The 13,515-nt window shown below is 38.5% G+C and overlaps 1 protein-coding gene across 1 annotated transcript; it reads left to right on the top strand.

Annotated features, from left to right (window-relative positions):
• Positions 1–5,874: 5,874 nt before the first annotated feature.
• On the top strand, positions 5,875–6,411 carry LOC121385495 (putative nuclease HARBI1). Its single transcript, XM_041516195.1, has one exon. The coding sequence runs from the start codon at positions 5,875–5,877 to the stop codon at positions 6,409–6,411; it is 537 nt and encodes a 178-aa protein (XP_041372129.1).
• Positions 6,412–13,515: the final 7,104 nt, after the last annotated feature.

Genomic DNA, 13,515 nt, shown 5'->3' with positions numbered 1-13,515 from the left:
ACATTATTATGACGAATGTGCTATCTTGTCATTTATTTATTTATTTAATTATATTTTTCAATGTACCTCATATGCCGTTGAATTACGGTCAGAGTGTAAATAAAGTTCAGTTCAGTTCAGTGTACTCTGAATAAAAACCGCTTAAAGATGCTTTTTTTCTCTTTTTTTGTCAGAGACTCATGTTTCACTAAATTGTAATTTTATCCAAATGTGTTACAGGTTTATAGATTAACTAAACTCAGTGTACATTTTCATGAGCTGACATCCCAGCACAAAACAATACACATCGGATTGTGAAAGGAAAGGAAATACTTTATTTAACGACGCACTCAACATATCAGCTTGGTGTATCTAACGAAATAAAAAAACCCCACTATTATTGCTGTTGCATGTTGGAACATTTACACCCATCAATTGGATCTTTCCGAGGAAACCATAACACTAGGCGCAATATGTAGCCCAGTGGTAAAGCGCTCGCTTAATGCGAAGTCGGTCTGGGATCGATCCCCGTCGGTGGGCCCATTGGGCTATTTCTCGCTCCAGCCAGTGCACCACGACTGGTACACCAAAGGCTGTGGTATGTGCTATCCTGTCTATGGGATTGTACATATAAAAGATCCCTTGCTGCTAATCTGAAAGAGTAGCCCATTGTGTGGTGACAATAAATATTGAGGGAGGAAACCCGCTGTCACCACACAATGGGCTACTCTTTCAGATTAGCAGCAATGTGTTTCGGTGTGTTAATAAACAGACCTGAACGTTCTTTACTAGGATATATGTGGTTAAAACGTATGCTCGGTCTAATAGTTGATATTAACATTAAAGGGACATACCCTAGTTTTTAAACACTAAGGCATATTTTTTTACTATTGTAGCCGTTTTCGATAACCGAAATCATACTTTACTTAGATTTTATGGTTTATATTATCAATTCCCGTACATTCGAAGTGTTTTTGGTTTTTTAATATCACAAAGTGCATTTCTCATATTTTAAAAAACGCACGTGCGTCTGAAAAGTAACGGTTATGGAGTCGAGTGTTAGTCTATTTTTAGAGGGTATTTTACCATTTTAAAGTCACAGACTCATGTTTTACTCAATTGTAACGTTATCCAAATGTGTTACAGGTTTGAAGATTAACTAAACTAATTGTTAATTTTCACAGGTTCTAACTAGGGTCTGTCCCTTTAATATTTCAAGTTCCCGTACTTTTTTGGAAGAGTATGTATCTGACATTGGTTAACGTGGGGTTAATACTATGTCTTGTTATACAATAGCTGCACATAACCCAGTTAATTAATATGCAGTTATGTACGTCAGTCATATTGTACATTGTTCATAGCTGTACCTTATTTCGGCGGAACATTTTCTATCCAGGTGCGGATCTGGGGGATGGGGTGCCGAGGGGCTAGTGCCCCTATTTGTTTCGCTGTAGTAAAAGTAATAAAAGCCAATTCAAATACCTCATAACATCATCGGCGCCCCACCCACCCCCTTAATTCCACCCACCCCCTTAATTCCACTCACACACTGGATCTGCACCTGATATTTATGGAAATGAAGAAGGAAATGTTTTATTTAACGACGCACTAAGGGATCTTTTATAATATGCACCATCCCACAGAATGGATAGCACATACCACGGCCTTTGATATATCAGTCGTGGTGCACTGGCTGGAAAAAGAAATAGCCCAAATGGGAAACCCGGCGGAGGTCGATTCCAGACCGACCACGCAACGAGCGAACGCTTTACCGCTGGGCTACGCCCCGTCCCATTTATAGAAATAACTAAATACCAAATAGTTAAAAATAGTCTTTATTTGATCATTTATAAAAAAACCCAAATGAATGTGATAAATGAGAAACTATGAGAAATTTGGGGATTCTATTCAAAATGTAAATTTTTGTTAAAAACACGCATTTTTGACAGAACAGACAGACAGACAGAACAGACAGACAGACAGAACAGACAGAACAGACAGACAGACAGAACAGACAGACAGACAGAACAGACAGACAGGCGAGCTGTGATATTATCATTTTATGGGTTTTATTGAGTATACTCGTGTTTATTTATCGCCAAATTATTATACTTTCAACTTGTGTTTTGTGTTGTTTTTAATACTTTGAAAAAATAATTGGTATACTTTCTTTTGATCGTCAGTTTATTATATATATATTAACATTATTAAGAACACCTGGTAAGTGATCAACATCACGTGGCAAACAAAATCAAAAAGACAGATCGCCCGTCGGACTGGTACTTCCATGTTTTAACTCGTCCGTCTGCACCCGTGTGTGTGTGTGTGTGTGTGTGTGTGTGTGTGTGTGTGGAGGGGGAGGGGATGAACTATTGGAACGAACAAGCATGGAAGGCGCAAGACACTAGGAGGGGGGGATGGTGATGGTGGTGGTAAGATTTAGCAGTCACCAAATTGTTGCATACAAGGTAAGGTGGGACAAACGTCTACCGTTTTGTTTTTTAATAGCTTTGGTGATGTTTTTTTTTTTTTTTTTTCATCTGAATATGCATTTATTATTTATTCAAAGTTAGTACTGACAGTATCTAAGTTTACTTTTTTAAATTTTAGCGGCTTTGATTCCATAAAAAACCCGATGAACTGACGTCACTCACTACTACGCAAATGTAAACATGTACATGCAGACGACACTTTTTCCATTATTAATGTGTTTTTTTGTTTGTTTTTGTTGGGTTTTTTGCATGAACGCCATAAATAATAATTAAAAAAAAAAAAAAAAAAATACATGTTATAATAATTATAGATACGGGTCATGCTTTTTTTTTTTTTTTTTTAACCATTTTTGTTCATGCACATAAAATAATGAATTTTAGAGATACAACCTTACAAAAAACAATATATATTAAAGGGACATTCATGAGTTTGCTACAATTTTTAAGATGTCGACTTTCTAACGATTGTAATTACATAACAAATATATTTTTCTGCATAAAATAATGGCTGTATATTAAACGTCTTTTTGATCGTTCTAATAAATGTGTACTAGGTTAAATTTCATTTTATTTCTTTAAAATAAAATTTTCGTTCGTACGAAATTATTTGCAGACAAATTCCAGTTTGGGCTTCTTACAAATATTAAAACGACCAGAAACATATTGAATATACAGACAATACTGATATTCTAAACAGGAAAATATATTTAATATGTATTTAATATGTAATATAATCGTAGAAATATTTTATTAGTTGGAAACATCTTACAATGCAGCAAACTCAGGAATGTCCCTTTAAAATGTTCTTTGCTGCACGACTGCACATCTGTGCTGTGAACTTAAACAAAATTAATGGTAGTTTGCTTACGGAAAATACAAATAGCGCGACTTATAACTGGGTGCGACTAAACTACTACTACGACTACGACTACGACTACGACTACTACTACGACTACTACAACTACTAGACTACGACTACGACTACTACTACGACTTCTACGACGACTACGACTACTACGACTACTAGTACTACGACAATTACTACTACTACGACTACTACTACGACGACTACGACTACTACGACTACGACTACTACGACTACTAGTACTACAACAATTACTACTACTACGACTACGACTACTACGACTACTAGTACTACAACAATTACTACTACTCCTACTACTACTACTACTACTACTACTACTACCAATAATAAAAGGTGCTAATCTAATTGCTAATAGGGGGCGAGACGTAACCCAGTGGTAAAGCGCTCGGTTGATGCGCGATCGGTTTGGGATCGATCCCCATCAGTGGGCCCATTGGGCTATTTCTCGCTCCAGCCAGTGGTACACCAAAGGCCGTGGTATGTGCTATCCTGTCTATAGGGTGGTGCATATAAAAGATCCCTTGCTGATAATCGAAAAGAGTAGCCCATGAAGTGGCGACAGCGGGTTTCCTCCCTCAATATATGTGTGGTCCTTAATTACCATATGCCCGACGCCATATAACCGTAAATAAAATGTGCTGAGCGCGTCGTTAAATAAACCATTTCCTTCCTCCCGTCCAAATTGCTGATAACAATGGGTTAGGCACTCGTACTAAACCCGTGACCGGTGCGGCGCCGAATAGCAAATGTAGGCTAATTGTGGTTTATACAATGTATATAAAATTTATTATTTCAAACATTATAGAATAGTCAACATGGTCAGTGATAGACTATCATCATCATTGTCGTCTTATTCCGATTCAAGTATCATGTTGCAGCAGATACTTCCTCAACAGAAGCAGCCATGTTGGTGAAGTAACTTCCTGTTCCCAACTCAGAACAGTTGGAACATGAAAGGAGCGCACCCGCAGATTACTCATATCAGCGTGCTAGAGAATAATGCGCAACGACAAATAATAGACTGCAGCCTTCTCTCCTTTCTTTTTTCCGTTTCGTTTTCCGTAACCACTCGTCAATTTCCGTTTCCACGCGAGTTGTTTCCTTCAGGTGTCAAGAGCATGAAAGAATGTTATTTTTAAAAAGTGTAAGGGACAGATTTAGATCTAAGTCAGTTATTGAAAAGTATATCACATTATATATATATTGTAAAGTGAAAGAAACTGCGTAAACAAGACGTGAAGTTCAACCTGATCACTGATATTTCAGATAAGAAACACGTAACTGTCGAAAACAGTAAGTAAATAATATATTTATGTAAGTTTTTGTTCATCATTTCATGGTCTCGTTTTACCTTGGTAATATTAGTTATTTCTTTGTTTAACGTAGTCGTGTACTCGGAATAAAAACCGCTTCAAGATGCTTGTTTTATTTTTTTCTTTATTTTTGTTTTTGTTTTTCAACTTAACGTTTCTTTTCTTTTGTTGTTATTTGTTATTTAAAAAAAAAAAAAAAAAAAAAAAAAAAAAATTGTTTTGTTTTGTATTCAGTTGGGGTTTTATTTAAATTAAATTAAATTAAATTTAATTAATTAATTAATTAATTAATTAATTTATTAATTTATAAATTTATAATTGATGTATTTATTTATTTATTTATTTATTTATTTATTTATTTATTTTATTTATGACTACCGCTATTTGGACATCACAGTAAACAATAATATTTCAAGAAGAAAATATGTTTTTGTTTAATGCACTGCCCCTTTGCCTGGCGCGTATGCAAGGGAAGAAAATTTCCGTCTTCTTTTTCCCGAATACATAATTCCATCATATTTAGACCGTTTCACATCGGCCTTAGCTGTGGACTTAGTATGACCATCTGTACTTAACTCCTTTACTATCTGCCGTCGTTTTCTAGTGTCGTGGGTCAGGCCAGCTTTTATTAGCGGCAGAGGAGGAGGCCAGGTGAGTGCAGCCGTGGAATAAGTTGAGACAGGTACAGTTAAAGTTTATAAAATCATACATACAGTGTGGGTTGCCCCCTCCCCCCAATAATTTTGTGACATATATAAAACCCTGGCTACGCTAGTGGACAATTATGTGATGGTGTAGGTAGCTCTCAGAAGACTGAGTCAGAGGAAACTGACAATACAAGGACGAAACATTGAAATCGTGAAAGATTTTCTATTTTTATTTTGTACCCATCCCTAGAACAATGCCGGACCCTCCGCTCCACGAATACAAATACCGTTCTGGTTAGTCCGAGTACTCTGACTGTAAGAGAGCTAGACGGACCCTTGAAAGATTGTAATGAGAGCGTCATAACCGTCTGGGGCCGTATGCATGACGACCGTATAACTATTTTAACCGCGTTTAATTTCTAACCAGCGTATAAAAACTGAAATTCCCTATGCATGAAGCACGGTTAGGACTAACCGGAGGTCTTAAACGCGGATAAAGTTACACACAATTTTTTGTGCGTTTAAGTATCTTAACCGCGTAGAAGTCGGAAAACAACATGGCTGCTGTCATTCTTCAGCGTTATCGAGAACGCCGATTACTGAGGAGAAACAGAATATTTAGGGACCGAACTCATCCGTTTGATGTTTTTGACGATGATGTCATATTTGCCAAGTTTAGATTTAGAAGACAGGAAATTCTAGCAATCACAGATGACATCAGCGTCGATATTCTGTTATCTAAACGGATGAGTTCATTGACCCCTCTTCTGCGAGTGCTAATTACACTTAGATACTTTGCCAGTGGCAGTTTCCAAGACGTTTGTGGGGAGCTTATAGGAGTTGACCAGTCAACCGTAAGCCGAACTGTGACAAGAGTCACCGACGTCTTGCTACGTCAGGTACCAAACCATGTTCGATTACCCAATGGAAAAAAACAAGATGTCATAAAAACTAAATTTTATGACATGAGTGGATTTCCAAATGTGGTTGGATGCATCGATGGGACTCAAGTTCAAATACAAGCTCCTACGCAGAATGAACATGAATTTGTTAACAGGAAAGGCTACCATTCCATCAATGTTCAGGTAAGATGATTTATGTATTATAAATATATATTTCATGAATATGTATGTATGTATATAGGTATGTAGGTATGTGTGCAGGTCGGTAGGTATGTGCATGTGTATATAGGTATGTATGTATGTAGGTATGTAGGTAGGTAGGTAGGTAGGTAGGTAGGTAGGTATTTAAGGATTAGCTTTCGGTAAGGTGCATGGGTGAGTATATGTTGATAAGTATATGGTAATGTGCTAGCTGGATTATAAAGTGTTTATGTTGATTTATGATTGAAATATCTTTTGTATGCATTTGTAAATTATTTCAAATGCATAAACAGTTAATATTTGTTTTAAAGCTGATGTGTGACGCGGTGACCGGTCAAAACCCCCTCCGGTCAAAACCCCCTCGGTCAAAACCCCCTCAGTCAAAACCCCCTCCAGTCAAAACCCCCTCCAGTCAAAACCCCCTTATTTAGAAAATAATTATAAGAAATGACAAAATAATTAATACCCAAAATATTTATTCACACTTGCATATTATAACATTTGATTGCATAGACTTTTGTATAAGTCATAATCCATTAGATCGCATTTAGATCTATTTCCATCTGATGCAGTGTCCGATGCCTTTGAGAGTATCCTCCATTGACTTAGCACCATCTCGGCGGGATGTGCACAAATTCAAGAGCTTAGACTGCAATTTGACTGTTTTACGGCGAACACGTTTTGCTGGGGGCTCACCCCTGTTGTCTCGCAGTAACAGTGTGGATGCCATTGCCTGGTCTTTTCGCAGACTGTCTATGGCACGCCAGATGGTTGGGTGAGCATGTCCGATAAGCTTGGCAAAGGCATTATTCCAGCCTTCACACACGTTGTTGGTTCGAGATCCATTAGTTAGTGTGATGTCATGGACATTCCAGAGTTCTGGAGAAAATGTTGGAGGCGATCGACGCATCCTGATGGGTGGAACAATGCCGTTTGGTTGTGTTGGTAGCTGGATACGGCGAAACTGACCAGAGACGTATGTGTTATCGAAGTAGTCGATTAGTGGTTCAAGTCCTTCTGGTGTGTTTTCCCTCAAGTATTGGATACCGGACACAACATCACCTGTTGGCAAAAATGCCAAACCATCCAACATGCCACAGAAAAGTTTTACGTCACTGTTCTCCCGATACAAATGTACAAGTCCCAGACTCTGAATCTTCCTCCACGTGCTCTGTGTCAGGTGATAAAAGCAGCCATGACTTCTAGTGTGTGGGCCGAACGTTGAACTGACAGCGTTGATGATGGCTAACTCGTAGTCGGTGATCACAGTTGATGGATCTAATTGAAAACCAAGCACCTGACACTTATTCTCGATGGATTGTAACAGTTCTTCATATGTGGATTGGCTCTTGTTTGAGAGAAATGCATAGACACAGCTGATCGATGAATCTCCGAGCGGCGCACGAATGACAAACAGTTGATGGAACAGGAGCGGAGCAGAGTTAAATGTTCCATCCATGTACCAGACATCCGAACGAGCCAGATGCGTTAGTCCCTCTTCAGTCGCAAACACTAACATACGGCTGGGCGAATCCACACCATTGTCATAGATCAAAAACATTTGTGGATCATCACCTCCAGTCGTAATCCACTGATCCTCGATGATTAAGTCTTGAAGTGATTGTGGATTTTTAGGAAGATGCTTGGCACGCTCCCGACGTAGTGTACGTTTCACAACTTCTGGGTTGCCTAGAGCAGCACGAATATCAGTTGTAGCAGTTGCTGTAGTATCCACGACTATCTGGGTTGGCATACCCCGCGATGTACCACTTACGTTCTTCATGGTGTTTTTCAGCCTACTAGCTGCAACAGAGTCGGGATTGGGATCATGAGTGTGTTGGACAGTGTGTATCACTGTCTGGATCTCAATATCTGTGGTCACTGCTCCCTTGCAAGAAAAGGAAGCCCTGTTGGAGCATTCCCATTGCACTGTAGACTTAGACTTGTTCTTTTTGGTATACATATATCCTTCATGCAGAAGCTTTTGACCACCCTTGTGATTTTGTATCACTTCCATGGTTGTTCACTGAATGAATGATTAATAGACCAGACCCTAACCATTTTCTTGTAGCATCCCATGTGACATTTGCTGCATGTACTCTACTTTCATGTTCAAAAATAACTGCTCAATCATTAATCCCATCAATAGCTAAGATCCCTTCAATAGCTAAGATCACATAAGTAACAGAGATTGCTAATTACTATCAAATTCTTTCATTATATTATTTAAAGGATTTCTCAAGGCTTCCCAATTACATTAATCCCTGCAGCAGCTAGCCAAGATCAAGCTGTTGTTGTTGTTGTTGTTGCTAATTACTATCATGTTCTTTCCTTATATTGCAAATTACTATCAAGTTCTTTCATTATACTATTATATTATATAAGTAGTTTTCCTAGGCTTCCCAATTACATCTATCTCTAAGATCAAACATTTTGTAAAAACTACAATTCTAAGTCTATGAGTAGCTTCACTGAAAGCCTAAAGTCTATGTAGTGTAACATACACTAAATAACAACATAAATAAATATATTTCAGATAATTATTCAAAAGAGATTAAAACAATTATTCATCTATGTTAATATTATACCAACTTTACCACTATAAATACCAAACAATAATAATAAGAGGGGGTTTTGACCGTCTGACTATTTATTGCAGGGGGTTTTGACTGGAGGGGGTTTTGACCGAGGGGGTTTTGACCGAGGAGGTTTTGACCGAAGGGGGTTTTCACCTGGATTCGTGTTACGCAAACCTCATATTCATCAACTGTATTGCGAAATGGCCTGGAAGTGTACATGATTCAAGAATACTACGAGAGTCATCTTTGTTCGAAGATTTTGAGAACAAAAGGCAGCCTATGAGAGGAATCATCTTAGGAAACAGTGGCTATGTGTTGCGTGACTGGTTGTTAACTCCGATTTCTAATCCCACTACACGTCAAGAGAGAAACTACAACTTCAGTCATAGTTCAACACGTACAGCTATCGAACGGGCCATAGGAGTTTTGAAGAGGAGATGGCACTGTCTTCGCAGACTTCGTTTGACTCCTGCCAAGGCATGTAAAGTTATTGCAGTATGTGTTATGCTAAGTAACCGTGCCAGAAGGCTCAACTTAGATGTCCCAGACACAGACAGTGACAGTGACGATGAACCTGACTATGAACAAGCTTCAGATGCCCACATGGAGGAAGTCCTACCTGTAAACAACCCAATGATAGAACGTGCCAGGCTTGCTGCTGGAAAAACTGCCAGAGAGAGATTAATGAACAATTATTTTCACTGAAAGTCCATCGTGTTAAATAAACATTACATTATTAATTGAATATTACTTTGCTTCCTTGTGCTTAATAAAGTGACCACGAAACAACATAAATATTTGCTTTCTTTATTACGTATTACAATTACAAAATAAACGTAAACAATAACTTTGCCTAAGTAAAACGTAAAAACCATACTTGTTCATAGCATGTTGTTCATTAATAATGTAGGTGTAATAAGGAACTACAAAACTAGTTCATTCAGGGTATTCATACAAATATCCCTATTATTAAATGAATTTATTGCAGTTTTCATTACAAAATTTAATTATGTAACTCGTCTTCCTTTTCAATTTTTTTCAAGTTTTTTAATTTCTAACAAAATCTTTTTGTTTTTGTTATTGAAAAAAAATGGTCATGGCCTTGTTTTTTTCTATCTCACTTTTGAGATATTCCTCAAAGAGATCATTCTCATGATCATCTAGCCCTTTCTCCACCAAGGACTTTTTTCTTTTTTTTCTATTTTGGGCCTTTGATTTCGTTATTAATATTTTGTCAAGTGATGGTGAAGCTGATTGTTTTGCTTCAAATGTTTTACTTTCATTTACAATAGCAACTGCTATATTATCATCGTCCTGACATAGTGTTGTGTCTACATTTAAAAGCGGTGTTAAAGTGAGAGATGAAGGTGTTGGACCAGAGATAGTTTGGACGGATGTCAAATCCTCAGGGTATTCCTTTGAGCAATGTGGCGTGGGTTCCGAGGAAACCACACACGTATTTTCAGTGTTATTCTTGCACTCGACTGCTTGTGTTTGTGGGTTTTCATAAGTGTCTGTTCCTTGCACTGAAAAGAAATAATTATACCTAATATTATTTATTTTTGTAATAATCATTATTACGTATTGATTGAATAAAATTCATTGCCATAAAATTTAAAAGAAATTATAAAATGAAATGGTGTTTTGTTAAAAATAAAATATTAATGTGAGTTTGGTTTTACTTTTTAAATGTGTTAGAAAATAGTTGTTTTTGTTTTCTTGCACAATACAAGAAAATAATGTAAATTAAACTAGGGTTACCTTCTATTCCAGTGTAGAGGTTTGAATTTTCTCCAATTATGGTCACGATGATGTCCTTGTATGGCACTGGTTTATCTGGTGGTCCACCTCCCGTTTTCGTCTGTCTTTTCTGCTTGTTTAGGACGGCCCCTTTCAACGATCTCCATTTTTCTTTCGCCTCTTGTGGTGTACGTTCTGCCACGCCGCATGCACTGATTTTTGCAGTTATTCTTTTCCAATATCCCCCTTTAACCTGTTTGTGACAGTTTGGTTGTTGGCCATAAACAATGTTTTATGATCAACACTTATTTCTTCTAATAGCACTCTTATTTCAGTGTCTGTAAAATTCGCTTTCCTATGTCTCTTGGCTTGATTTTCCATTATTGAACAGCATACAAGCACTGAATGGTACTACTAGTAAGGGACGACAGTTACACTTAAGCCCATCCCTCATCCCCTCATTGCACGTGCATGAATACCGCATGAGTGTTCCGAGAGTATTGAGACAATGAAAGAAAAAGCTATGTATCGTAAGGTATTGTTTGTACATTTGTATAAATAGAAAGCCCTACATTTTGTTACAATATAGGCCTAGTAATGAATTAATTTTAAACTTATGTAAGCTATTATATAATTAAAAAAACAATACATGTTTATACATCATTAATTTTATCCAAACATTTGTAAAAATGTGGGTTAGGCTAAACTGTTTAATATGGAGTGAGCGGTATGAGTGGGTACAATGTAACTACTTAATGGTGGAAAAGGTACGTACTGACTATGAATAGCATGATTATAATATGTAAAATCATACAATACCTAACCTGTTTAGCTGTGTAGAGTACCCCCTTAAAATGGCCAAACCATCGTATCACCCCACCCCACCCCGTTCCACCCCACCCCGAGTTACACACACATGGTTCTGAATAAATATTTGATATAATTTAGAAGGCCACCAATTATTTCACCTTTTTTTTAATCGAGAGGCAACACATAAAACCCTTACAGATGACATCGACATAATCATCGAACTCCGACATTTCCAATTTTCCAATTTTATACGCGGTTAGCTATCGGCGACCATAGTCATGACTTGTGCATACTAAAATGCAGGTAAAGTTACACGCAAATAACTATACGCGTTTAGAGAGTTAAACGCGTTTATATTTATACGGTCGTCATGCATATGGGCCCTGAATGTCAGGGCCGTAGCTAGGATTTGTTTTTGTTGGGGGGGGGGGGGGGGGGGGGCATCTGAGTAGTTAATAGTCTAAAACTACTTAAAACTGTTAAGAAGATAATTTTCTTTAAGTTTCTATACTGCTTTCCGCATTTGTTTCATTGAAGGGGCGGGACGTAGCCCAGTGGTAAAGCGTTCGCTTGATGCGCGGTCGGTCTAGGATCGATCCACGTCGGTGGACCCATTAGGCTATTTCTCGCTTCAGCCAGTGCTCCATAACTGGTGTAACAAAGGCCGTGGTATGTACTATCCTGTCTGTGCGATGGTGCATATAAAATATCCCTTGCTGCCAATCGAAAAGAGTAGCCACTGAAGTGGCGACACCGGGTTTCCTCTCTCAATATCTGTGTGGTCGATAACCATATGTCTGACGCCATATAACGGTAAATGCAATGTGTTGAGTGCGTCGTTAAATAAAACATTTCCTTCTTTTTTTTCCCCTTGCCTCCTCCCCCCTCCCCCTCCCCCCTCCCCCCCCCCCCCCTCCCCCCCTCCTCCCTCCTCCCCCCCTCCCCCTCCCCCCTCCTCCCCCTCCTCCACCCCCCTCCCCCTCCTCCCCCCCCCCCCCCCCCCCCCCCCTCCCGGCTAGCTACAGCCCTGAATGTCCGTCTAACACTGTTACAGAGTCCTCAGGCTACGTTATGATAAATGAACTCGTGTGCGTACACCGTTCATGACACGTGCACATTATCAGCAGTAAAAATAGATGTTAGTTCGGAGGGAAAACCCGCCTTTACGGTGGTCGGAATTAAAATAGAATATCGTAGGGCACTATACAGGCACGGCGGAGGAGAGGAGGGGATGGGGTGGGGACTTTTGTTTTTGTTTTTAAGGATTGTCTGTTATTTCGTTTACGTTCATCGGGGTATGAACAAAACAAAATGTGCTATAGTGGTGTCGTTAAACATAATACACTTTAACTCGTACTAACTGTTTCATAAATGTACTGACATTTTCGACACTGCATCTGAACATAAAGTTGAAAATAATACAATTGCAACAATAATTGATTTTTTTTCACTTCCCACGTCCTTTTAAAAATAGACTACAGTAAAATGGTCTCTTGATGCGAGGGCGGAACGTAGCCCAGTGGTAAAGCGCGGTCGGTCTAGGATCGATCCCCGTCGGTGGGCCATTTCTCGTTCCACCCAGTGCACCACGACGTATATCAAAGGCCGTGGTATGTGCTATCCTGCCTGTGGGATGGTGTATACAAAAGATCTCTTGCTACTAATGGAAAAATGTAGCGGGATTTCCTCTCTAAGACATAACAATGACCAAATGTTTGACACCCAATAGCCGATGATTAATAAATAAATGTGCTTTTGTCGTTTCATTAAAGGGACATACCCTAGTTTTTAATCACTAAGGCAGATTTGTTTCACCATTAGAGCCGTTTTTGATAACTAAAATAATATTTTACTTAGATTTTATTGTTAAGATTATATGGCGTCAGACATATGGTTAAGGACCACATAGATATTGAGAGACGAAACCCGCTGTCGCCACTTCATAGGCTAATATTTTCGATTAGCA

Source organism: Gigantopelta aegis, chromosome 11, assembly GCF_016097555.1.
Source record: "Gigantopelta aegis isolate Gae_Host chromosome 11, Gae_host_genome, whole genome shotgun sequence".
In the NCBI taxonomy this organism is placed as follows: Eukaryota; Metazoa; Mollusca; class Gastropoda; order Neomphalida; family Peltospiridae; genus Gigantopelta; species Gigantopelta aegis.
This window is presented reverse-complemented; position numbering and strand designations above follow the sequence as displayed.